At 46.1% G+C, this 27675-nt stretch overlaps 1 protein-coding gene across 2 annotated transcripts in view; it reads right to left on the bottom strand.

Moving 5' to 3' along the window:
- The window catches only part of nrp2a (neuropilin 2a), a 59512-nt gene extending 32141 nt beyond the window's left edge, over window positions 1–27371 (bottom strand). The window contains exons 1-4 of one of the 2 annotated variants that reach the window (XM_082525119.1): window positions 26416–27371; window positions 17163–17340; window positions 7018–7199; window positions 306–536 (exon numbers count right to left, since the gene is read on the bottom strand). In XM_082525119.1, coding sequence (XP_082381245.1) covers window positions 306–536; window positions 7018–7199; window positions 17163–17340; window positions 26416–26491 — 667 coding nt within the window. In that variant the 5' untranslated portion in view covers window positions 26492–27371. The remainder of the gene's footprint in view (window positions 1–305; window positions 537–7017; window positions 7200–17162; window positions 17341–26415) is intronic. The other variant, XM_082525118.1, reaches the window with a different exon arrangement.
- Window positions 27372–27675: the final 304 nt, after the last annotated feature.

Below are 27675 nucleotides of genomic sequence, written 5' to 3'. Positions count from 1 at the left end.
AACGGGTTGTTATTATGGAGAGGGAAGAGAACCATGGGAACAGATTGGTCCTCAGGGGTGTCCAGTCCCCCCCCTCCCATGTAATGGGATGGACTGTACGGTAAGAGCTTACATCAAAGAGAGGGATGCCTGCACAGGAAATTGAAGGCTGCTATGCAGATTTCAGTGTAGGAATGTGCATGTGGAAATGTGGCTGTCCACGCACGTTAAAAGGTGAGGACAGGGTGTCTTTCCAGTGTGTCTACACTCACGCTGAGATATTCCGACATCTGTTTGTGTGTGTCTGTGTGTGTCTGTGCGCTCACCTTGTGGCAGACCGTCCCACACGTCCAGCCAGTCGTACTTGCAGTCACCCTCTCCGACCAGCAGGGGGTCGTTCTCGAGATCGAAGGTCAGGAAGGTGAGCGTGATGTCCATGTGGGGCGGGGCAATGATCATGTAGGAGCATTCCAGATTGTGAGGGTATTTATCCGGGAACCCCGGGGATTCGATCATGCCGGTAGGGCTGGTGAAATTGCGGAAGCAGAATTCCGAGCCTAAGCAGACACACAAGGATAAGAGGATATTTAGAGTCGGGAGTGAAAAACAAAAACAAAAACCCATAATGGTCGCGTTACGAGCAGGAGCAATCGATCACGTGGCGGTATCTCATCTGACTTGCAGAAGGTGTTTCAGAAACTCATTCGTCACTGACAGCCCCGCTGGGATTTTACAGTAGCTGCGGTGGTGAAAGGACACGAACGTGCACGACTCGTGGCTGTAGATGGAGGAGGGAAAAAACCCAACAGAGCGAGCAAATGCTCAACTGGGCATTTCTAATTTTGCATCATGCAACGCAAGCAGGCTTAGAGCTCTTTTTTTGTGCACGCTCCCCTTAAATTCATACCACCTCTGTGCTCTCAAACAATGACAGTGCACTGCAAAACCCAGCCTTTACCTGAGCCCTTAAAAAATTCCACCATTAAAGACGGAACCCTGCTTTAGAGCATATATTTAAAATTTTACCCTTTTTTGGGTCTCATTTGCACTCTGTGTGTGCGCGTGTCTTTCACTTTCTCTCGCACACCTCGCTCATGCATACCACAAAAGTTGTGTAATGGTTCTAAGTGGGCCCTTTGCGGCGGCTCCTCATTAGCTATGCAGATTTATGCGCCCTGGGCGGCTCACCTTGAGCGGCAGCAGCTGTGTGGCTCAGATCATCTACCCATCAGCCACTGCTCCGCGGTCCACTGGGCAGCCTGAGTCACGGCCGAGTGTTTATGGACCGGCACATCAATGAGGCGGGAGAGAGCTGACAATCCAGCACACACACACGCACACACACACACGGCAAATAGACAGGTCTTCACACAAATGTCACACGCGCTGCCTCATTCATAAGCTGTGTTTATTTTCCGAGCCTGAGTTCGCTCACCCTTTAAATAGTTCTATCTTTACAATGCAGGCTCCGTTCAGTCGTACATCTTTATGCATTTCTATTTTCATGCTCACCGGACACACACACATCCTCATGTGGCAACGCTGCAAAGATACGTGGGACAAATCGCAGCTCTTCCTCTAGAACTAAAGCGCACTTAAACTGGACATTGTGTGTTTTTTTTCTTTTTGCTACTTCTCTCCTGCTGAAATGACTCGTTGAAGGTAAATTCATTTAAAGACGCATTTAACTTCAGTTTCCTTTCCCAGACAAATGCGCCTGGTCGGTCACTACCAGCAAGGAAAAACAAGCCTAAGCTAGAAGCATTTTTCCCATCGTTGACTCCACTGGAAAGCTGGGAGGTCAGGTTGAAGAGGCTCACGGGAGGAGGCATCTGGTGGATTTCAAACCTGGGAAAGCGGCGCCGCATCCAGGCAAGCACTGCACTGTCTCAGGGAGCTGCCAGGGCTGCGTTTGATAACCAGATTCATATTCGTAGAGGCGGCGTTTAGGAGCACAGACGCGTTAGTGGAACATTCCTTCGGCAGCATTCCTCGGAGGCACCGGTTCTTATTATCAGGCGGCCCTATGAAAAGCTGAGGGGTCGACTGTGCTGCTCTGACCCCCCCCTCCCGGTGTCTACACTTGGTAATGGCAGAGAGCTGACCCTAATCAGCATAGAGACAGAGGGAGGAAAACCCAGGAGACGTATACCATATCTCTATTTGTATTCCCCATTTTGTGAGAGATTCTTTATACCCCGTTTTCTCTCATTTCCTGCCAAAGCCTCACATTTAAAAAAAAAAGTGCTTACATATATAGCTGAGTGCAATGATGCATATATCTTCCTATTGATTTACCTGGCACCAATACATTCATGTCACAGTTGACAGTTGAGATGTTGACAAAAAAAAAATGTATGAATCTTCCCCCCCCACGCGTTAAAAGCAGGCATTCAACCCCTTGTGTCGACTCCCACACACACCGTTACATCAAAACACCCGTGGATCAGTTGCCTGGCTGCCTGTACGCACACACAAACACACACACAGAAGTAGGGATGCTGAAATGTGAGGGTAATTTACAGCCAAGATCTCCCCATCCCTTCAACCACTGACCTCAGCTCTGTGTGTTAAGTGTACAGTTATAATGTAGGAGTAAGCAGCATCAATCTCCATGTATCTGTAATGCGATCATAACGACAGCAAATGAACTGCGCAGTACGCATGAGTCACATCTCCTGCGAATGCTCCTCTTTGCATGTACGTTTTTGCTCACACGGCCCGTTTCTTGCTGCCTGTTTTCCCTCAGTGTGTGCGTGCTTGAAGGTGTGTGTCTGCATGTGTGAGACCCAGTAACACACTGGCCTTGTTTCTCACTGGGTCACAGTGCAAAGCAAGTCTGCGGAGTCCTGCTGGTGAAATCTTCAATCTGAGCGCAGCTTGACTCCACCGCCCATCCAAACACGCCGTGTCTGTTACTCGAGGAGCTGTCGCCCTCGCGCGACGTCACGTGCCGATGCTCTGCCGAGTGTGCGCATATGCACCTTCTCTTTGCGTCACTGCTCATTAGCTCACAGTGTATGAACACGCCAAAAACAAGTCCCCCTCGCCCCTTTCTACCTCCCTCTGTCACCCCCTCATGTCTTAAAAACACACACACATGCCTGCGCACACACACGTGCCTGTCTGGTGCTTGCATCACACCATGAGCTGCCATTTGGCGAGAGCTGTCTTCTGGCAAGGAGCGGGAGGTCATAGTGTGAGTGAGTGAGAGTGTGTGTCAGTGTGATTGGAGGTGGGGTGGGGGTAAGAGGGCGAGTTGCTGGGTAGAAACCACTCGATTCTTGCACATGAGTGCCTGATGTAGTAGCGGCAGCTCCACACGTTGTGTCAGGGCAACCCCTTTCCTCTCCTCCTCCACCCAGCGACGCGCCGGGCCTGTGTTCATTCACTCTTTCAACCCTCTGTCTCGCCTGGCGTCGACATACAACTCTAGCTGAGGGCTCACCTCTGCGTCTGCCGCACATCAAAACCTGCCTCACCCTCCTCTCTCTCACCTGCCTGTCTCCGCCTGACATACAGCTCACTCCTCGTATACAGTCGCGAGCAGATCTCTCGTGTAACCTCCCCACGCTTGAGTTCGGCTCACGGTTTCCATTGAAGAAAATCTCTCCCGAGGCATCTGGGGAAGGGCGGTGTACGTGCATGCCTGTGTAGATGTGTAGCGGAAGGGGCACGCTACACAAGGGTGTGGGGGGAAGTGTTGAAAACCCACAACAACAAAAACAACAACAACAACAACAACAACAACACTGTGAACAACTGGAAGACCCAAGAAAAGGAGAAACAGCATTCTTGGCATGCTGTGGTTTGACACTTTTATATATCCGGAGAGACAATTCGAGAGGAATGTTTCTTCTTAGACTGATGCCTCTGTTGTGTTGTTGTTGTTAAATGAATTACCATTATCAATTGTTTTTCATCTTCAGCACACACACACATACAAAAAAATGCAGATGCCAAAAAAAGCCCTCCTGCTGTTTGTGATCAAAGCCGTTCACGCGGTTGCTGATAATGTCTCGTTATTTCATTCCGGGTACGCGTTTTTCCTCATCGCTGATCAGTCTTAAGCGCTCTTGTTTTTTTTTTGTGCTCGATTTATTTATTCATGACTTTAATTCACCTTTTGCCGGTTAATTACGTGAGCGTGATTTCGGCAGTGGGATGGGGCTCATGGGTTTTTCAGGAATAAACAAGTTGCAATCAGCCGTAACAGCCATCACTGACGCGTCCAATCAGCATGATAGCATCAGAGAGACACGCAAGGCCAGTGTGTTATGTCTGGTACTTGGGCGGGGGTCCCTGCCGTAGGCTGCGCCCTCTTCCACCACCACCCGAACCCCCAGATGCCACAGAAGCGGTCAGCAGCGGTCATGGAGGAGACCCAATGCCCCAAGGTTCTCTATGCTCCCATCTTAACACTGGATTGGCTGCCACTGTTTTTCTGCCCCCACTGAGCTACTGGTGGGCTTTGGGGAAGGGTGAAATGGGGGCTTCCATCATAAGTCTTCCCCTTGTAGCCGTGGTAACAGCATCAGCAGCACGTGACTTTGTGTGGGGTGGTAGTCAGGGCTGTATAAAGGGTTAAGCACGCATGAGTAGGACCAAAGTAGGCCACAACAATAAGGGGGAAGGGAGGGGGGCTGTGCACTTTCACTGTACAGTAGGATTAAGGCGTTTGTGCACTGTATGTGTGCGTGTGCATGAGTATAGTGGACTGAGGGATAGATGGAAGACCCTGGCTCTTCTTAGGACGTGAACCGAAGGGTGAAGGGTTATTTGGGATGGATGTAGAGCCAAAGGTCGACTTGTGATCCTCAACGCTGAAAGTGATTAGCTCTAACTGTGCTGTACCACGCCACTTACACACACATAAACCACACACAAACACACACAGTGGCACAAACAGATTGCTTGTCCAATTCAAAAAACCCCTGGAGTAGCTACAGTCACTGCTTATGTAATAAGGTTGAATGAACAAAACAAAAACAAGCCACAGTATCATTAGTCCAATGCAGAGAAAGCAGGGCAGGATATCTCAACACACACACACACACACACACACACACACACACACACACACACACACACACACACACACACACACACACACACACACACACGGACAGAGTCAAAACCAGACCTGCATTGTCTGACTTCCAGACCACAGTGTGGTGGGGTCAGCCTCAGCTGTCTGTTTAAGATGGGGAGGAAGCTGAAGACACGCACACAAACACACACGTCTCCCAGCTGTTTGCACAGATTTCTATCTGTCAGGACACACCCTTTAAAAACACACACAGACCCATAAACACAACCTCCCAACCTCGACACTGTACACACAAACTGAGTTTTGTGCAGCTACATTAAAACAGACTGGACTAAAATTCATTTCTCCATCACCTCCCAAAAATAAAAGCGCGCAAAAATGCACAACGCCTAAATCCGTTAAGAATATTAAAAATAACGCTTGCACAATTGCCACTTCTCATCTAGTAAGTAAACACATCTCAGCCTCGGATCTCTGTGTACCCGTCAGAAGTTGTAAGCTGTTTAGAGGGCCCGGGCCTGCCACGGTAAGACAAACAGCCATGATGAGAGAGCGTGCAGGCGCTGGGAACGCCGTAATTAACACATGGCCTCAATCACGCATCCTGAATTCATTTCCACTCTCTGACTCACTCCTTCTTTGTCAGTTTGTCTCCCTTAACCCCAATCATTTTCCCTCTCAGTTTGTCCCTCTCTCTCTACCTCTCTGTCTCACACACACACAAACATACGGGTCTCTCTTCCCGCCTCCACATACAAACATACATAGAGCCAGACAGAATCTCGCACAACAAGCTGAGTGGAACCACCCACACATGCAGCCAGCAGACACCTACATGTGCTCGCACAGTGACACCAGCTCTTACACCCCTGTATTTATACCAGGATCTTGTTAAATGCACGGCAACCGCATCCCCCCTCCACCACAATCCACCAGCCTTCGATCCATCTATGCGTGAGACAGATGCAGTCAGTTATACCGCCAGGGTCTGAGCTCGGTGTCCTCGGTAACATCAAATTTGGGTCACACTCATTTGACACAAAGCCAGGGACATTTCTTCAAAGGTGGGAGGTGAATTAACGAATTCTTTCTGTTTTCGCGGTGTTAAATTGAAAAGCATTTCCAGACCCAAATCAGGAGTTACCTTTAACTGCTGCAGAGACAATACGCTGGCAACTCGTACATAAATCTTGTTCCCCCCGAGGCCACCTGACCAATTCACCTCACCTCCTCCCACTATAACTCACACACACAAACACACAAGTGCCACTAAAACAATACTTCAACCTTGCCCGCAAAGCGCACCTCACCTCGTGCACTTTGACGACTTTTGAGAAAATTCCATTTCGCCACACGCTCGTCCCCATCACTCTCCTCGCCTCTGCCTCCGCTCATAAACCTTTGACCTTAAGTCAAACTCCCAAGTAGCCTCGGAGCTCTTTCCATTTTCCATCATCCCACAATAACCCTTCCCACACCCCAGTCTTCCTAACGGCCCCGGAGGAAGTGTATTCTTGCTTCATATAAGAACGCATTCCTCACGTGCTTTGAGGCAACTTAAAAGTTGTTGTTTTTTCCTCGCTCTGTAAGTTTTGCCTGCATTCCCGGTCCCCTCTGCTGAAGTAAATTACTGGGAAAGTGATGGGATGAGTGATTGCGGGTTTTGGGCCGCTAACATGAAGGCAAAGGAGGCGCATGATGACAAAAAACCATTAACTTGAGTGTTTTTGAGAAGGGGAGCCTTACGTTTGATGAAACATGTCCCACACATAAACTGTAACAAAATGATGCACACTGTTTTGTTTTGTTTTTTGTTGTTGTTTGTTTTGCTTTTCATGTAATATAAAATATTGCTTGAATTGCCCAAAAATATCTGCAGAAAAACAAGAAAATTAAGAAAAAACACGATGAACTGTGTGGCGTTGTTGACTTAATGTGGCACTAAACAGACCCAGCTTTAAGAACACAACCCGTTAATGCTTCCTTACCTGTTTTGAATATCTCGTAGCGCAAAGAGAAGCCGGCTCCCTGATGGGCGTAGTCAGAGACAAATCTGATTTGGAGGGATGGCCCAGATGAGATAATTGGCCCTGGGGCGATGTTGCTGCAGTGCCGCCCCAAAACATCGGCCGTCTCTGAAGTTCCATCGCGGATCTCTATGAAGTCGTATCTGAAAAGAATAAGAGAAATGAATTAGATTCTTTCCTGTTATGTTAAAATGTTCTCTTAAAAGCATTCCTTAAAAAAATCCTAGGATGCAGCATACTCAGAGTTTAATGCATCAGGAAGGGATTAAGAAAGGTAAAGAGATAAAAGGAGAAATGTAGAGGGGAGATAAATGTAGATAGTTATGGGGTTATGCAATCGGCACAGCTAATAAAAAACAGACAGGTGTGGATCTATTTACCGTCAGAGTTCAGCCTCAGGACAGAATACACAGAGCGAAATAGCACAACACAACTTCAAGACACAAATAAACATCTCTGCCACACCTCATATGTGCTGCTTCCCCTCAGCTGTATTCAATAAATTTAGCTCTTATGACCCAGTTCTGCTTGAGACAACAAGCTCAGATCCCTCTGACATCAGCTCGAGGTTAGCTCCCGCCATTTTACCAAATCTTGGATAACAGGAAAGAAAATGAAGAGAGGGCTGCGTTTGAGCAGAACGTAATTGAACAAGTGGCTGCAATCTGAGGGTGAAGACTGGGGCAAATGGATGGATTTGTTAATAAGAGGCGCAAAAATAGGCAGGAGCTCATGAAATAGTAAAACAGTGAAGGCTGGGGGGGATGATGACATTAAGGTGAAGGAGCAGAGAGTAAAATTGGTCCAAAGAAATGCACAGGCACCTTGCTTATTAGCTTACACATGCTTGAGCTCTTGGCTCATTTTGACCTTTGACTAGCTAACTGACCCTGAATGATAAAAGCAAATTCTCAACTGGCAGGCTACTACGCGCGCGTGTGTGTGTGTGTGTGTGTGTGTGTGTGTGTGTGTGTGTGTGTGTGTGTGTGTGTGTGTGTGTGTGTGTGTGAAAAACACACACAAAGAGGCAGCCCAACCGATTGATCCAAAATTAACCCCGAGTGTCACTCCTGTGCCATTATTAGACATAAGCGGCGACACAGAGTCACAGAGTTCAGTCAAAAGAAGATTGTTATTTCCATCCGTCTGTCCTGGGAGCAACAAGACCCACCGCGATGATCATGTGGGGTATAGGATGAAAGAAGAAGCCGGCTTGGAGGTGGGTTGCAAAGTGGCTTGCAGATGCACCACAGCTGCAGGCTGATATTTAGTATCTGTTTCCCTTTAAGGAAAATACTACATGGATGGATTTTACAGCATCAAAGTTTTCCAAATTTCCACTTTTGCACTTGTTTTCCACAAGGACACAAAGTTTAATGCAGCTATGTAGCCTGTAAGAGATAACACACATAAAATATGGATGTAAAGATTTTTCATTGATATTCATGTAGGCAAAAAAAGTCTATGAATGGTAGACTAATTTGGTCTCCTTAGCTCCCTTAACGGCTAGCGAATACTACGCAGTGTATGAAAACACAGCCCTGCCTTGGACAGCCATCATTAAATTATATCATAGCTCTGCTGATATGATAAAGATGGAGCTAGTTCATGTTTTGGAGCTGAAAGTGAATCACCAGGTTTCAGGATAGTAATTTTGGGTTGTGTGAATACTGGAAGGTGTGGAAATCTCCGTGATTTTTGCTTGTTTCTAACTCAGTGCTGGATTACTGTTTTAAAGCAAGTTTCAATCATTTTCATCCAAATAGTGTCTGAGAGGAATCTGCACTTTTCTATCTCTTATATTCTCTTAAGCATGAGCTTGTTTTGCTGCTGTATGAGTACAAGATTTGTGTTGTTATTGCATTGCAAGTTGTTGCAACTGTGAATAATTTCCTTGTAATTTTATAATCTATCATGATACTCAATCGTGTTTCTCTCTACAAGTGTCTTTACCACACACACACACTAAACACAAAACACTGGGTTTCCCAATGTAGCTGACTGCATTGCTGCAGGCGTCCTGCAGCTACACCCTTCAAACATACAGGCATGCAAAACGCACTTGCTTCAATTAGTTTGTGTAACAAAGCTGTCACAAAACAACAGGGCTGCTGTTGTCTCGCTAATTAGCGTGACGGGTTGTTTGATGTTAAAAAATCGTCGCAGATGACTCCGGGTTTTGGAGCCGCCTTCAAACCCAGCATCTCGCCAATGTCCCGAACAGGTAAGCGCTTTACCCCCCGCGACTTCTCTACAATGAAAAGCGTTCAGAAGAGATGAGACAAACCAATCAGCTCAAGGCTGTGTTTCTTTGTGGAATCTCAGCACTAAGACTGCTTTTGTGCTGCCTGCTTGGAATAAAACCTGGATTAAGTAGAGTCACTAAGCCTCTTTTTTGGCTATCGCATTCCTGCAGTGTATTGATTCCTATACAGAGCATTCAAGCTAAGACTGCTGATGGAGGGATAATCCCAACCATATTAATCTAGGTCAGAGTGGTACATGCACAGGTGAGGCTCGAAGTGTGAAAATGCTGCAATGAGCCTGCAATATCGCCACATGAAAGCATCTGACCAACAAAAAGAACGTACAGGACGAGGCGAGTTAATTAAACCAAAAAAAAAAAAAAGAGTACAAAGGACATGCACTTTGGGAAATAAAGGAATCTCAGGTTTGATTTGGCCTTGGGAAGATTTTCAGGTCATGGTTTCAGAGAATATTTTAAAGCCGAGATGAAGGTAAGAAGGTTTATATATGAGGCAAAGGAGGGTTTAACGAAAACAGTGCCAGAGTTGGATTAGGGGGGAACTGCAAGACACAGTTTCTGAAGCCTGATCCGTTTACTCTGGTCGCAGCCAGTTGATGGGTTTGTGGACTTGCAGCTTTTTCATTATGTTCATTTCAAGGCTAGTTGTTGGCTTCCGCAGAACTTTTCACACAGCTATGTTACCTACAGGAAGGTGTTTAGCTAAAACTGTACTGACACACCTGTTAGCTTGGTTGGATTGAGGTGCGATCACATTCATGCCACGAACAAACTGCTCTGGAGTTAATTTAGAACCCCACCAAGACCACCTCCTCCAAAGGGTCTCGGTTTTGGTCTGAACTTGAGTGGAATTACTGTGTCCACTTCTGCACAGGTGAACCAGAGTCTAATTTAAACCAACCAAACACGGCTGGTGTGAAAGCAGCCTTAGGCTAAATAGCATGATAGCCTGATATTGCTACACCTCCTGAACCGGTTTCAACAGTTTCACTCTCTCTGCCTCTCTCTTACCAATTTTTATTGTTATTTTTTTAAAAATTCATAAATCTTAAAGTTTCAAAGGTGCACTGCGACATGTTTCAGTCTTCCTGCACGCTCCTCCAGTCTAAGCTTGTGATGACGACTGGGGCTCAAGCCAATCTGCACAAAAGAAGGCCTGAAGAGCTCTCCTCCTAGTAAGTAAAGAAGCTGTTGTCCAATACTCTTATACGTGTCTTGGTTGTAATCCTGCATTACAGAGGCGATCGTAGAGGCTTTAGTGGCAGGCTCCAACTGTGAGTCTGTGAGAGCCGCGGCCAACCCTTAAGTACGCCTGCTTAGGGCTGTTACTGACACATGCTTTAGGGAAAACACACACTCAAAACATGTGCCAACAAACACACAAAGACAGACGCGTACACAGACACATGCCGCATAGACAAGCACATGCGTGCGTGTACACAGTCGATGCTGCATCACCAACGCCGAGGATAAAAGGCCCGCGAAGGAGCTGAGAGCCTAATTAGGTTTTAATTGATTTTGGAGTGGGTCTCTATCCTTCCCTCCCCTCTCCCTCTCTCCTGTCGTGGATTAGCGTCAGTGAGTGAGTGTTCCTCAGATGTGATTATTGACCTGTTCGCTCAGCCTCTCCCCAGGCTCTGATGAATACTTGCATGAGGACCTGACGTGTGAGAGCCCACTGTCTGTCTCTCCCAAGCACACACTTGATTGCATTCCAGGACACTGCGCAGACACACACATAAATCATTTGCACATGCGCACTCGCACATCTGCGCCCATGAAGGTACGCATTAGCGCCGCATCCCGCTCTCTCACACACACACGGAAGCAGAAAGCCCCCATCCAGATCCAGATTCCTCTAGGAATTGTTTTGATTCAAACTCCGCCTTTCTGTCTGACACCATCCATCCTCAACTTTCCGTCTGTCTGGTGGTCTGTCTAGGTCTGCACGACCAGCCCTGTGTTAGGGAACCATTATGGGGGGCAGCAGTTTCGACCTCCCTCATTTCCCCTATAGAATATAGCTGGAACAGAGGGAGAAGGTTAAAGAAACTAAAAACCCTTAAAGGCCAGTAATTCTGCACCAGCCCAGACACGTCTTCTCTTCCTCTGATCTCATATATCACGACACCCCTGTGCCTTTCACACATTTTGCTGTTTGCTGGGGACCGGGGACATTTCCTGCAGGCAGCAGTGCCTCAGTACAACCAAACGCAGGCCCAAAGCGAGTATACATACACACCACACACAGCAGAAACTGTAAAAATAGGCTACAAAAAAATCGAGAAACCACTAAAGACGAAACTGGTACGAGCAGTACTGGTTTCTTTTAAGAGATGCCAAATTGGGTGCTGACGGTATCGTAAACAATGAAGCTGCTCTGGAAGATTACTATACATGATGACACTTTATCTAAATTACATCCTTTATGAGGTTTACGTAGCAAAGATTTATTTATTGTCACATATTTGACAATAATCAGTCCCATTAAACAATGCGAGCTGTGCTTGTATGGCACCTTTTGGCCTTACTAGAGGAGAGTAGTAGAATGAGCACTATTTATGTGAAGGGGCAGATTTAACAACCTACCTCGCGAAGAGTCGACGGTCCGCCGTATTCGCTATCATCGCCCATCATTTAGCAGGTGTTACTGTGAAATCTGGGAACTTCTCAAAGCCAACATTAATCTTGATGTGTTCATTTAGGCAGATCTTCTAAGCAGGAGCTTGTGGAGAGATATGAGGTTGCAAGCCTTTGTTAGGTGTTAAGTCTTTTTGCAGAGCACTGCTTGCTTATATATTTATAGGCCTTTTATGCCTCTGTGGCCTTACTAACCCTGCTAGTGGTCACTATGCAATAATGTGCAGTCAGTCCTGTCATTCCCCTTTAGGGATCTGCTATATACATTTACAGTCCTTGCTGGTACCGTCCTCCTGCATCTTTTGTGAAATCAGCACATGAGTTCTCATCTAACCACCCTTCTGTAAAAGAGCTAGCTTTGTGTATGTGTTTCATTTAGTTTATTCTCAGTGCCTACACAAAGCATTCTCTGGGAACTTCAGCACTATGTAAGAGATCAACACGTAATTTGCCACGGGTGCGTCACTGTCTCCTTGATTTATTTTGTTTATGCTGGTAAAAGGGGAACAGCTGTTCTCGAGCATCAGGAAATCAAACTTGGCCGTACCCTCAGACACTCGGGGCCGTCGGCTGAAATGATTTCCCCCCTTCCTGTTGCCTGTGTTTCTCCACCCGTTTTTTCTCCTTCTCAGAGCTCACAGAAACCTCAAGACCCCCATCCAGTAAACAATGAGGCGCTGTCTTTGGCTTTCTTTCGTCCACCTCGCCGCGATTTACACAAGCAGAGGCAGAAATTAAGCAAAGGCACACACACCCAGATATTCACATATCTGAACACACACTCCCTCCCACCCGCAAAGGGGACTCTAATAAGCCATAAGTGCCTCTGAAATATTAACTAGATGCTGCGAGCGAAATCCCAGCAGATCCGCGGGGGCCTGCCATCTTCAATCTAGCCCCCTCCAAAAAACAAACAGCAATTCTCCTTCTCATCTCCTCATGCCTCGCCGCCCTCCCCCTTGCTGTCCATCACGAGTTCATGCTTACAGATGACTCGGGCCAAACCACTGACCACAGACCGTCTAGGCTCAGCCCCAGACCTTCTAGTGCAGCATCGATCGGAAGCATCAAACTATAAACGCTGTCTGCACTGAAGCCGTGACCCTGCTGACTCTCGCTGGACGCGTTTCACCTCTATCGAAGCATGTTGAACGTTGTGCTTTCCTCGCGCCGCGGCGTAGTTCATCAACTCTGATTACATTTGTGACAGATGAATACAGAGACAACAGTGCTGCAGCTGCACCGCGCTATCCTAATCACATGCTGGGTTTTTACGGTTAATTGTACCAGTTAGCCATTATATCATCATTAAATCCCGGCAGCTGTGTTGACTGCTGGACGCTGATGACCATGATTGTGTCCTAACTGTAGGCCAAATGCCAGATGTTGACAGATGTGATCCTGGAACAACTCCCTCCTTTAGCCATGACCTCTGGGAGCTCGTCTGTCCTTCCTTTCATCCTCAGCCATCATCCTTCCCTTTCCCTTTTTGCGCCTTCTTTACTTTCCTTCCTCTCTGGCTATTGCTGATCATTTATAGATTTCCCATTACAAGCGGAATACAGACATTGATCCCACCCCTCCCTCGAGCTCTAGCAAAAAGGCGATATCATGCATAGAAACACAGAGCTGGTACGTGTGTTGGTGGCACTTCTCGCTGTGGCCAGACATGTCACAAGCCCCGGGGGGTGGGGATGGGTGTGGGGGGTGTCTAGCTGTGTGTCTGAAGAGTTATAAAGTTATATAATAAAATCTTTCCACCTCAGGCAGACTGCATTCAATAACAAATAACCAAATAAAAGTGAGAAAATAAAAACCGGGAAAAAGTGCAAGAAATGGATCTTCTTGAATGACTGTTTTTGTGTCTGTGTGTGTGTCTGTGTGTGCGCGTGCACCCACCCGTTTCAATGTTTAATTCAAGTGCATAAAAATAAAACACCTCCTTGGGCGGGAGCGAGAGGGAGAGAGGAAGAACAAAGGGAGAGATGGAGGGAAGGAAAAAATCGGAGGAGGGAGACGTCGAGAAAGAGAGCTGGAGAGAAACTCTCTCTCTCCCCTTCCTCGACTCCTGGTATATCACTAGGTAGCATCCTGGGGCTTGGTGATGGCAGATTGCATTAGAGATATGGGCCTGATATTTCATCTAGCCTTTATTACATTTAGTTCGCATCAATCGGCTGGCAGCCTGGAGGTAAGAGCTATTTGGCACATGGCCGGACTCCCCCTGAAATGAAATCCTGAATTAAAGTGCCACCTCAGACATGGAGCGCCTGCATAAGGCTCACGATTTGATTGCTGCAGTCGAGCCGGTGTTTGGCTTCGTTACATCGCACGAGTACTGACTGTTTGAACCCGCCGAGGGAAAATCACCAGCTGGCAGGGGATATTAGCGTTCAGAAGCCTTGCCTGAGCTGACCAAGCACTTTTCTCAGTTTTATAAAGGCCTAAAGTGCCTTGGTATGGGGTGGGGGTGGCGGTGGTGAGGTGATGACTGATGAGCACTTTTACACCGACAGGTTGCATGCTTAATAGCGCACGTGCATGCGTGCTTTATAAGCATATCCAAAAACATATGTTCAGCCTTTCATGTGACCATTTTCCCCCCGTTTCCTGCGTGCTTCCATGATCAGCAGTCCAGACACCACAGCCCTGCGTCTTTCAGGTAACACCGCTTCGGTTTTCTGCTCTGCCATCTCTGTAATCCCACCTGTCACGCAGATTTTCAGCCCCGGCCGAGATACCGAGCCCTTCCCTCCTCCTGGAAAGCCCTCTGGCTCCCCTTGCCCTAACCTCGCAGAGAGGACCGTGAAAACATGCAAAAATCTCCTCTCTGCTCACTCTCTCACACCGCCATGCCTAATCATACAGGCAAGAAAAGGAAGCAACCCGTAACAGCGCTACAGGGCCTGGATCAATCCGTGTAAAAAAGAAAAAAAAAAGAAAAGCATAACACGGGATGGAGAGAGGAGGATTATCAAGCCCTATTTTGCTGTTTTCTGTGCCTTAAAGGGTTCTCTACAAAACACAGAAGGGCACACTGGTGTTCAAGGTGATGCATAAAAACATGTTGGCAATATTCCCTATTTCTTTCCAAACTGGGGGGTGGGGGTCACCAGAGGTGTGATGGATAGAGAGGGATGCTAACCGTGCAAACTTGCAAAACGTGCTTGCACAGTTACTCACTCATAAACGCCCACTCACACTCACACACTCATACATACAGGATGAAGGGAGACTGAGTGGGAGTGTGTGTTAGAGGGCACGCCGAGGCCTTGTCCCCTTCAGGCGTGTGTTAAAAAAAAAAAGTTAAAAAAAACCCCATCCTAATAAGATTGTCTGTACCGAAGGGAAAAAAAAGAAGAAGTAGAAGAAGGGGGTATTTCAGTTTCTCTTCCTCCTCCCTCAGCCTCCTCCTGCCCTGCATGCCTTGGGCTGTGAGAAACTGCCTGACACACTGCTTATCAACAGCTGAGGCATCCCTCCCTCCCTCTCTACCAGTCCAGCAGGAAGTGCGGGCACGCCGCATTGCCGACACAGCGATGCTGGTGTCAAAGCGGAGAGGCGCTTTAGTGCAAAACACGACGGAAACCTGGAGTTTCAAAGGCGGCGACATCAAAATAACATTTCAAGTTCAATGCCGTTGCGGCGCTACCGTGCGAAAAGAACCCGTCAAATATTACAAAACATTTTCCAACCAAAGCGGCCATTCATGCGCTCATGAAAGCAACGTTTTTTTTATTTTGGTTTGGTTTTTCTTCCCTTCTCCCAGCCAGACAAAGCACTTTGTAGACGAACAATGCAAAAAATAAATAAAATAAATGCAAAAAAAACCCATTATTAATTCTTCAATTTACCGAGTGGAGAAGAGAGAGAAAGTGCACTGATAAACTGACCAAATGGACTCATCGTTTGACCAAAATTGGTTGTATATAAAACTGAATTAAACAGTAGAGACTGGGAGCTTTTTCCACCCTCCCGCTACTGTCTTCCTCTGAGGTCATAGACAATAGAAGACCATATGATTTGGATTATTTATGTCTCTGAGAAAGGAAACTGACCAACTCGCTCATATCGAGATAAACAGCTGGGTCTCATTCCCTTCTATTACTTCTTAAAGCCTCCCCTGTTTATTCTCTCTCGGCCCACCCTCCAATCTCTGACTTCAAAATACATCATGATTCATTTTCTTACATCCTATCTTATCATTCTGTCTTTACTGCCCAAAAGCAGACGCCGACTTCCAAATATTGCTTGGCATTTGATTATCAGATGGAGGGGGGATTAGAGCTTTATAGTCTGGGTAATGCTGGCTGATGCCTTCAAAAGTAAATTTCAAATTTTTACATCTGTCAAAAATCTTCCCGAGTTGTCTGCTGTTCTTCAGAAGGTTAAAAACCTCACCTTATATGGTTCTTAGCAGGATAAAACACAAATACATCCTGGCTGACAACGCTTGTTTTTTAAAGCTTAACCAGCGGAAATAACACAGGAACTTATTATTAAACTATCTGAATCATTCTTTCCATTTGGGTTTTATTGTTTTATTGCGACCTGTTTTTCCTCGTCTGTATTCAAGAGTGTGTGAAAGAAGCAGAAAACCTTGGGATGTGGAAATGAGCAGCATTTCCTGTCCTCTAAAACACAGAGGGTTGATATTGCAGCTGATGTGCCCTTGAGCAAGGAATTTAACCCCCATAACTGCCTGGGAGAAGGCGACTAGCATCCAGGACAAAATGAGTTTAATGGTTATGTGCTTCTACATGGAGCTTATGTGCTTTCCATTTTCTGAATAAATAATTATGTCAGAAAATATAAAAAGAAAACCACAGTCTACCTAATGGTCTGCTATTCACAGGAAGCCTGCAATCTGCAATTAAAATTTCCTTTGCGATTGACCTGTTGTGGTCAAAATGTGGATTACGTTTCAGCAGCCTGGAATTGGGCCAAACCACCCGGCACTGAATTATAACAGTATGTAAAAATCTGTGCGCCTCAACTGGAAATTACTTGTTTGAGATACGGATGCTTTCGCAGCATACTAATGAACGTGTCAACATGAATCATCATTCAGCCACAATAATAGCACACCATCTTACTGGTGAAGCCAATTTTCCCCTGACAGAAAAGAGTGGGTTTTATGGACTGCACCATTATGACCCGAATCCAGCTCCTTCCCCCCTCCCCGGCCTTCCCGTCTTACTTGCAGTCGAGCCTCTCGATCTCAAAGTGGGGGTTGAAGTTGAGGACGATGCGCTGCGAGGGCTCTGGCGCCGTGATGATCCAGTGGCAGTTCTGGTGTGGGGGGTACTCCAGAGGATAGCCAGGGGAGGTGATATAACCGGCCTCGCTGGCATCTAGCAAACCTCCGCACTCCGGCGCTGTGTAAGAGACAGAAAGGTGAGTTAGAAGGTGCTGGGAGGTACTGACTATAAAGCAGGCGAAGAGGAGCGGTTAAAAATGTTTTATGCATGTTTTTATTTTAAACATAATTTGATGCATTTCTACACAGCGTCATTTGCAGGGGCAGACTCATTTAAAGCACTGAAAAATAATAAATAAATAATAAAAAAGATTGAGGAAATGATGCGCTCCCCTAGTGCAGCATCTCAGTGGGCGCCCCTTCATTTACCTTGCTTCTCTATATGAAGATGTGATGAGCAACAAATGAACAGTAAAACAAAAGAAAGCAATTTAGGCTGTCAGTTAGGAGGAAATTGGAAAAACTTCTCCATTGTGGATTCTCAATGCAAGCAGCGCCACATGGGTAAGCTATTAAAACAATAAAAGATCATTACTGTTGCATTTGGTGAAAGCGCGCACACACACACACAGAGAAACACACCGAGCCTTTTTCACCCTCTTCCACACCCAGGCTCTTATCTCCCTACTCCCCCATAGGGAGCGTTCTCCAAGTGTAATTGTTGCTCCTGCAAGCCAATCTGCAAACATTAGGACACATTCCCTGATCCTATCACGCTCTCCCAGGAACAATAGCTTGCCAATAGCGTAGCTCTGCAGGCTTAGACAGGAAGTGACACGCAGACGGCCTGTCTAGCTAGGTTCTGGGGTTCACCCCTACTCTGTAATGAAAAGCTAACGCGCTAACAAAAGACCCCATTCTCTGATTTCGCCCCGTGAGCCACGGCGGCTCTCGCTCTCTCCGTTATCTCCCACAAACATGCTAAACACATAAACTCACATGCACATACAAAAGAAACATATATGAGTATTCTGCACACATCCACGCACAAAGCCCGGCAGCCTTGTGCATATTGGTTCTTTATTAATCTTACTCTGCAACAGATTTGAGATATTATCAATTTTAGAGAAAAAAAAAAACAGGGGCACCACGACAACAGCAGGAGCTAGCTTAGCTCAGATGGTCCCAACCTTTTTCATTTGATGTACCACCACAGCTCTAAGATTAATCCAAACTGCTTTCATCCACAATGGTTCTAATGTTTTATTTTATGATTACTGATCAATTTTACCTGTTAAATCTTTTAAAATTCTGTTTGGATAGCATAGTGCTAGCTAACAACTTTAGCTTTTCACCATACTTTTAGCTAACGTTTTTATCCATTGTTTTAACTTCCTATTGTAACACTTTGTACATACATTTTACTTTTATTTAACTTCATGTTTGCTTTTACTTCTAACGATAATCTTTCATATTTACTTATCTATTTTCTGTGTTGATTTTTACCGGTTACCCATTACTTTAAGAAGTTACTGCTCGGGTCGGTTCAATTCTTACTCTTTTTGGATTTTCTTATTAGTTGAGCTAATCTTTTCATGTGCCTGCTGGTTATGGAGAGAAGCACCAAAGACATAATCAAAGAGAGACGTTCAGATAGTGAAAAGAGACAAAGAATCCTAAATTGAAATCTATGGAAGAACCGCAGAAGTATATCTTCCAAGGGATAGAAAAAAAATAGACTAGGATAGACTCTTTAAAAATGTATTTTAGGGAAAAGTCATGACTTGTTAAGCGTTTCTTTAAGATTTGACTGATTCTTTCCATTCAGTTCTTTTTGTCCTGGTGAAAGTTAATTTAGATAATTCTTCTAGAAGGACCTGAAGTACACTCTGGGCTAACTGTATCCCTGTTTGGCAATCCCTTGTTTAGCTTATGTTTGCTGATCCTCCAGTGAGATCTTTAATAACCAACATGATTTTGAACGCAACAACAGACAAATCCTGTTTCACTACAGTAGCGGACGTTCATAGGAATACATATGAGGAAGGAAAGGAGCTGAGACAGGAACATGAATCATATGGCATTAACAATGTGTCACTAAACGTTGGCCTTAACCACTCAGCTACTGGAATGAATCCATTATTGACATAAATGGGTTGATATTTTTGCCTGTTTCTTTCAAATTTCTGTGAAAGCACCAATAAAGGAAACAGAAGGAAAGATAAGGGGGGAAAAAAACAGCACCAAAGGCTTGAAGTGTAATAGACCCTTCAAGTGTTGACATTTCCACCGCCTATTGTGCTTAAAAGGCACACTTAGATTCTCTGACATTTGATAGAGCTGCGATGGCTTCCTTACTTTGTTACTGGAGAGGAGCAACGCCCACGCTCACATCAGGCACACGCACACACACAGAGCTGCCGGTGATTTCATGGGAGCGCATGACTCCAGCCGCCCACATTGCGTACGCACAGATACAAACTACTGCACAAATATACACACACGCAATTTTAGCCATAAGTGCACACATGAATACATGCTTTAACGCACGCCCACGCGTTTAGGTGCACGTATAAATACACGGAAACACAGAGAGCCACTGCACAATGTTCAAAGGACCACCCACACACACACACAAACTCACTTCCAAAAACACGCAGAGGGCCTGTCAATCACAGGAGGGAGGAAAAAAATCACTAACTGAAATTTTTCAAAAAGATAGCAGGGATAGGAAAGAATGACAAAGACAGACAGAAAGACCGAGACACACACACACACACACACACATAGACACACACATGCACAGACATCTCTTTATCTGCCGCGGCTGTGCAGACAGACAGTCATTGTTGGGAAGCCTATGGAGGGGACGGTGTGCAAGAGGCTATCAGCGCGCAGAGCCTCGGCAGATTAAGTCGTTTGGGGAGAATCCTGCAGCCTCAACACTTTTTTTCCTCTGAGCTGCCCATTCAGTGGCCTCCAAAGGAGGATGAAGAGGAGGGATGCAGGAGAAATGACAGAATGAGTGGGAAGAGAAGGGGGGATGAAAGGATTACAGTAGGAAAGGAAAATGGGAGATGTGACAGAGAGGATGAGGGTGAAGAAAGAGGATGAAGAAGAGCAGAGGGTTGTGAGGAAGGGTGAAGGATTGATGGCGAGGTGATGGATAAAACACGGATTGAGAAAGAAGGGGAAAGATTGATCGGAGGGGGGGTGAAGGCGGCAGGCTGGGTTGATTCATGATGGGCGGTGGTGAGCACATAGGTGGGAAGAGCGAGGGAGAGGAGTGACAGGCGCGGGGAGAGGGAGGAGGCGACAAAAGGTGATGAGGAAGGGGAAAAAAATACAGGCAGCCGAGGAGGAGAGAGAAAAGATGGAGAAAGGAGCGGGTGCGTGTGTGCAGCGCAAAAGAGCCTGACGAGCCTCATTAAGACATGCCTGCTATCCGGTGCTGTCCTGCAGATCCCGACCCCCAGGGGGAAACCTCTGTCAGTCACCTCTCACACACACACACACACATGCACTGGCAAACATGCGTGTGTGCAGTTTGGTGGGTGTTTGTTTGCTGCTGATGAGAAAAAAATTAAATAGAAGAAGGAAAGTGACAGATGTGTGTGTATTCTCTTCTAATTTTTTGAATAGCTCGCCATTATGAGGATGCTTATATGGTACAAATGTGTGTGTGTTTCACTTTAAAGCAGAATGTTTGGGTGTGAACAGAACTTGTGGTGCTGGATGAGTAACAGAGGGGAAGCACTCAGGAGCTGCCAGCGAGCTCCACGAATTACACTGTCTCTTCTACTAGAGCAGCCCATCTGTCTGCACACAAACACTCACACACAAAGTGCTGCATATGTCCCTACCATGCATGGACCAAGGCCCTATTACAATGAACAATGCCACTTTTATGCATGTGTGAGTCTTAAGAGTATGTTTGCAGAGCTGCGTTTTGAGTGGATGGAACTGAAATCCAAAAGACATAAAGCACAGCGCAGACTGTATCAATGAAATTAATGACTTTTGTGTGAGTGTGAGCGCGCATTTCTTTTTTAGTCGCTCCTGAGACGTCTTCGCACCCAATGCGATTGCCTTTATCTTCATTATCTGAGAAAATGTGCATACGTCTGCATGTCTTAGCTCAGGTTTCTGCAGCATGTGTGAGTTCGGCTGCACGTCCCGCCGCTCTTATTTCTATTAGCTGCCTTATCGGGGAGGCACGGCGTCACGCTCTGGGATAAGCCGCGAGTGCGAGGAGAGGCGCTGATAAATCCCTCCATCATTCCTAGTGTCTCTCGTCCCGTCCCTTGCGCCTGCTCCCTCCCCGCTTCCCCACCTTAATTAAAAAGTGCTATCACCCAGAGTGAGGGAATACGAGGGGAGTGAGTGGGCAGCACTCATGCATTCAGACATTCAGAGAAGAGCATGGGGTTGTCTCTCTGACTGCTTTTAATCTCACCCATTCGACACTAGGCTGGGCCAAAGGAGGGAGGGAGATGAAGAGGTGGGGACCTGCTTTAAGACCTTTTAGGTCAAACCAGTGTGCGCCTCAGCAGCAGGGAGCGTGGCCCACCCAGTCATAGATGGTTGAGTTTAGTCAATATGCTGGTTTCAAATGTTTCTTGTTGCCGTATTCAAAATAAAAGCGTTAAGAGAGAGAGACTCATGCTTTCTCTCGCCAGGTACTCCGACTTCCCCCCTCAGTCAAAAGACACATGTTAGGCTAATCGGTGAGTCCAAATTGGCCATGGATGTGATGCAGGTAAAGTGTACAGGTGTATGCATGCAAGGAAACAGCAAGATTGTTAATAGACCAGAAATATAAAAATAATGAGACAAGAACTGTTGCACTTCTATCATCCAGCTGGTTCTTTATTTCTTATTCCACGTTCATATTAGTTTAATTAACCAATAACTTTATTTCAGAAAGACATTTGAGACTCATTTCACTTTTTTTATGCTCTGTTCTTGTCGTCGTTTCCTTTCAGATTGAGGAGTCTGTAGAAATAAACCTGAGGATTACAGTTTAACGCCTTTATTCATTCCCTGCATTCTGATTGGACGCCCATAACATTTTCTTGTTCCTGTCAGGGGGGGCTGTGTCTGTGCTTGTGAACATAAAACAAGCATAGAAATCTCTCCCCTCACTTACACAACGCTGCGTCAAATTTACATCTAAAATCAAATACGCTGTAGCTAAACGACGGCGTTCCGCTGAAAGCTGAGCCTGATTTCAGTGGTCACTAGCATGCATTGATGCTTAGGTGGATTTGAGCTTGTGAAACCTGACCAAAAGCAAATAACAGTCGGCTCCAAGAAACGCAACAGTTGCTGACAATGGCTTTTTTGTTAAACACTGTTAACTGTGTTTAAAGGGGGATTATTTCTTTTAAGAACTAACAAAAGCCACATCAAAAGCAGATAATATCCCCAAATCCTCTTTGCCTCCCTTTTCTTTCTCCTTCTCTACTCCTCCCTCCCTAACAGGATAAGTGCCCCACGTTAATCAGCTAAATGCACAGCGCTGGCCATTCCGATCAATGGATCAATGGATCAATCGAGTAAACAGATGGTCACTGGTGCCTTCAGCAGGAGGTGGGTGGAGGGGGGGGGGGGGGGGGGTAATGGTGTGGGCCTAATCCTAAACGCTACCTGGCTACTGTATCACGTCTCCTTCTCCCCCCACCGGTGCACCCCCTCGGCTCTGCGCGCCAGTGTCAAACCTGCACCACCGAAGCACTTTTCACAAAAGATTTTCCCCGTCTAAGGTGGAGCGAGCCTACATCAGCAAGGGAAAGCTGTGAAGAATTGAGCTTTGCTGCAGGAGTCTTGGTGATTTGTTAGCACCCTCTACCCCCCACCTTGCAGAGTGTTACCTTGCAGTGGAACTGACTGCTTAAAAAAAAAGGAAGAAAAAAAAAAAGTAACCTCTTTTTGGGTGAATTACACTTCTTACAAAAAAGGCAGTTTCTTCTCTTTAAATTTACACTCCTGAACTGCTTCCTTCTTTTCAGAACCCGCGGTTTGAATTGCAGTAGATTCTAAAACACCCTGCCTCTTGACAAAGCTGACCCCCTATGGCTCCCTACCTAAAAACCCAGTCCCCGAGCGCCCGCTAAGATCCCCCCCATGTGCAGCTAATGCGACAGACTGAAAAGACCCAGCTCTGTTTTATTTATGGGGGTCTTGTATTTAATTTCACCCTGAGTGTGGTGAGCTGTTCAAGGGCTTTGTGCGAGCCTGTGACTCTCATACCTGACTGGTATTGAACGGGCCGCTGGGTTTGTCTTTGGCTATGAATGCTAAGAGAGGTGACCTTGCTTTTTTCAGATTAAAGTACAGAGAAATGCAAAGGATCCTAGACGAGAGGAGAAGACAAGAGGCAAAGGGGTGAAGGGGGAGAAAAGAAAAAAACATGAATAACATAAACATAAAATTTACTAAGTTCTTTTCACCCTGGAGCTGATATTATTAAATAATAGAAATCCAACTTCTAAAGAAGTCAATACCATGAATGGAGAGGATGCACAGCCGCCCGCTCAATAAACATGCAAATGAGCTGCTTAATGGCTTGAATATTAATGCTTGTGGTAAGGAGTAATTAATGCACATGTCAGCGAGTCAAACTATTGTGATTACAGGACAAGTGGAATGGAAGTGACTCTTCTTCGTGCAGAAATATTGCAGCAGAAAACTGCATGAGGAAGAACCACACACAAAAAATGGTGCTTTGTAATGAGGGTGAAGGTGCCACCAGCAAAAAACAAAAACAAAAAACAAAAACAAAAAAAAAACAGAAGTCCACAGCATGACCTGTCCAAGCGCTGAACATCTTTAGTGGATCATTTACCCTGGCACCTCGTAGGATTTTTACACTTAAAAGAGTTTCCTGGCTGGGATGCCTCAGGCGTGCATCTGCTCGTTCCATAACATTACATTTTAGGGGAAACCTTTTGCTGCTGCAAATGTATCAAGTTGCCGAAGCACAGATGGACTCTGTCATCACAAAACAGCAACTCTTTAGAAAATGAAACACTTTAACGTGACTCCGTGTGCTTAACATTCACAAGAGGATCTCTGCGATAGTATTTTCACCCCTGTGGCTGGGGCTTTATCCCACTTTACGTGACGCTGTCCCTTCATGAACCCTGGATGCGATCTGACTCTTGACCCCTGCACACTTTGATGTCGTCCTTTTCCTCCACCATGCCGCTTGATGCAGAATCCACTCAGCTGATCTGGTTTCTGAGCGTTCCTCCTCTTGTTGCCTTCGTGCTATGGCTCGGTCACTCTTCTGTGCTTTCTTAAACTCTGGAGTCACCGTCTTTCTCCCACTCCCCCTGTCTCTCTGTTTATGCTGCTCTCGCTTTCTCCCTGTTCTGTCTCTGTTCTGTTATCTGTCAGTCTCTCTTTCCTCTGGCATCTGTGTGTAATGTGGCTCTTGAGGGGAGTACAGAGGCAGGGAGATGTGGTGCAGTGTCTTGGCAGGGGAGAGAGAGAGAATAGGGGGGGATCCAGCTTCTTGCCTGCCTGATGACTGCCAAGAGGCCCACATCTGTCTCTGATCAACGGGTACATGCGCAGCCAGTGAAAAACACACACACATTCAGAGGGATGTCTGAGATAGCTGTCCTATTTAAAACAAGTAGCTTTAAAAAAAAAAAAAAAGAAGAAGATGGGTGCAAATGAAGTGAAGAGAGAGCTTGGCTTTGTTTTGAGGCACGCCAGCGGGTGGTATTGTAAAGGCTGAGCAGTCATGATGAGCTCACGGACAGCTCCCCAGCCCGCCTACTCCCAGTAGACTACTTATGCAGATCGCATAAAATGTACATCTTACTACAGCGCATGATGATTAAGAAGTAAAAAGCCAGCACTGAGAATCACAGACACGCGAAAGAAAGACATAAAGCAGTTTTGGGTTGCGAAATGCCACCTGATCACCACAGCGGCGAAGAAAAGCGCACATAAATATGAAAAAGTGTGCCACCGTAAATGCGTCAACAATCCGAGACAGGAACGAGTGAGCCGAGCGTGAGGCCATGTGTCATCCCACCAGTGGCGTCACTTCTCTGTATGGTAAGACAAGCCTTGCTCACCACCAACAACAACCACCGGCAGCAGCTTCAAATCTGTCACAATTTCTGTCCGCGTAAAGAAACGGCACGCGTGAATTTGTAATCCACTCATTTATTTGCCGGCGATCGAACGCATCGCGATCACCCTGATTTTTATGCCACATGGTGAAACCTGAAATTTATCCCCCCCCCCCCCTTTTTTTTTTTTTTTTGAAGAATACAAAGGACTCATGTGGTTAAGCTATACCACAGTGCCGTTTCTGTTTGAACAGTAAACTACTTAAGTATCTTAAAACAAGGCTCTAAATCCATACCAACTGGCTCCTATTATGCTGCTCCTTATCTTCCTAGTTGCGGTTTTTTCTTTTCTTTTAGACGGCTAAGAGCGCAGAGGTGGCGGTGTGCCACTACGCCGCCTGGAGCTCTCAGCCTTGGCTTCACCCTGCCCAGACAACCCGGAGGAGCACGAGGAGATACTGAAGGAGAGACTCGTGGTGGCTGATGAAGATAGTGATCCTATTAGTCAACACAACTGAAGCTCGTACGCTTTTACGCACGGGCTCTGTGAGACGCAGGCTCTTCACCCAGCTTTAGCCGTTTTCATCACGATGTGCGCAAAAGCATTTTAATCAGGCGTGGGGTTAGTTTATACCCAGAGATGATTAATCAAAGGAAAACAACTGATGAGAACGGGTTGGATAAACATCGTGTTTAAATTTAACATTCACGCTTCACGGCAAACTATTCTAAGCGTAACAATTTCCACTTTCCGTTTTTCTAAATATTTAATGAACGCATCCATGTCTTTCAGTTTTTAATGTTTAGTATGATTTTGATGAAACAAGTGCATAAGATCTAAACATTTAAAAACAAAACAAATAAAGAGCCTTTCCTCCGCAGGCTGCTGTATTTGCCATATTTAGCAGGAATAAAACATCAACAGCTTTATCATGGGAGCGTTTGTGTGTTGAAATAATTTGAAACATATGACTTGGAGACCTGGAAATGAATTTGAAGGATAAAAGCAATTACAATGACCAAGAGAAGATGATACTTAAATGTGGTGCTTATAGTAAAAACACGTTCCCGTGATTTAGAGCAACGTTTAGTGTCAATTAGGCTGTTTTGGCTGACTCAGATCACGAGTGCGTCAAAATCAAGAAGTAACCAAAAAAACTCACCGTTTTGTCCTCTGACTCTTAACGACACATGGCACACTGCCATTAAGAATCCAACCAACGAGAACACAAAATCCATGTTGAATCACACACAAAACCAAAAACCAAAAAAAACTTGTAGATAGTTTCAAGTATCTAATGTTTCCACCTCGCAGGACTGAAATGCTTCCGTTCCTCCAAAAAAAAAAAAAGAAAAATCCACAGCCGTTTGGGACCAGCAGTGAAAACTAAACCGCTGTAGTAAAAAGCCCACGGTGTTTATTAAACCATTGGTGGAGAAAAGTGTGTGCCAACTACTTGTCACTGAGAAAAATCTGAATATTTTGTAAGCGCTGTCCTTTTGACTCTGTCCATTTAGCGGAGCGATGCCACCAAACCGCATCCAAAAGAAGAAGAAGAAGAAAAAACCCACAGTGAATCAACAAACTCCTTGATCAGTGCTGCGTGCGCTCCGCAGCTGGGAGGCTTCAGGGGATATCTGCGCCTCGCAGAGTCCGGACAGGACAGCAGGCTCCGGGGTGCGCCAACGTCTGACCGATGAGGGGGACTCTCCCTGTCCCGGTATCTCCCTATAACTCTGCGTCCTCCCGCTCGCGGATTTTACGCACACGAGGGTTTGGCTGGTTCTCCGGTAGGAGCGTTATAAGAAACCCGAAGAAAAAAAAAGTCCAACGGTAACAGCTCTCAAAGCCACGTAAACCCCAGTCCGAAGCTGCTTCCCAGCGAGGCACAAAAGTAATGAAATAAATGAAAAGCAGCGCGCTCTGGATCCTCAGAAACAACGAACATGCCGTGCCTCCTCCTGCAGCACCTCTCCTCTCTGCTGTCTTCGCTCCTCTCTCTGGTAACGGCTCCGTGAAGCCTGCGCTCTGCCCCGACAGCAGCGTGGGTCCAGCCTGTGAGGTGTGTGCACTGTGTGTGTGAGTGATCGCGCTTTTGAGCTGAGCAGCTATCGCGTTACAGTCACGGCGCCTCGGCTCCGCCCCCTCCCGTCGATCGCCGGTTATAGGATGTGTGTGTGTGTGTGTGTGTGTGGGGGGGGGGGGGGCACGCTCTCCCTCACTCGCTCACTCACACACACATAAACAGATGCATCCTATTTCAAAAGACACCACAGATATTAACTCTTCCACAGATGAGACCGAGATTAAAAAACAAAACAAAACAAAACATTCTCATGGTAAACCAGGGGATCACAGCTTCTCCTGGGGCTGTTTAAAAAATAGGCGGGGGTGCAGATGAAGATCAAAAATATATCACAGA

The sequence above is a fragment of the Aulonocara stuartgranti genome (genome assembly GCF_965226115.1).
Source record: "Aulonocara stuartgranti genome assembly, chromosome: 23".
Lineage (NCBI taxonomy): Eukaryota > Metazoa > Chordata > Actinopteri > Cichliformes > Cichlidae > Aulonocara > Aulonocara stuartgranti.
Note: the sequence above shows the minus strand (reverse complement) of the source record. Positions and strands in the feature narration are given on the sequence as shown.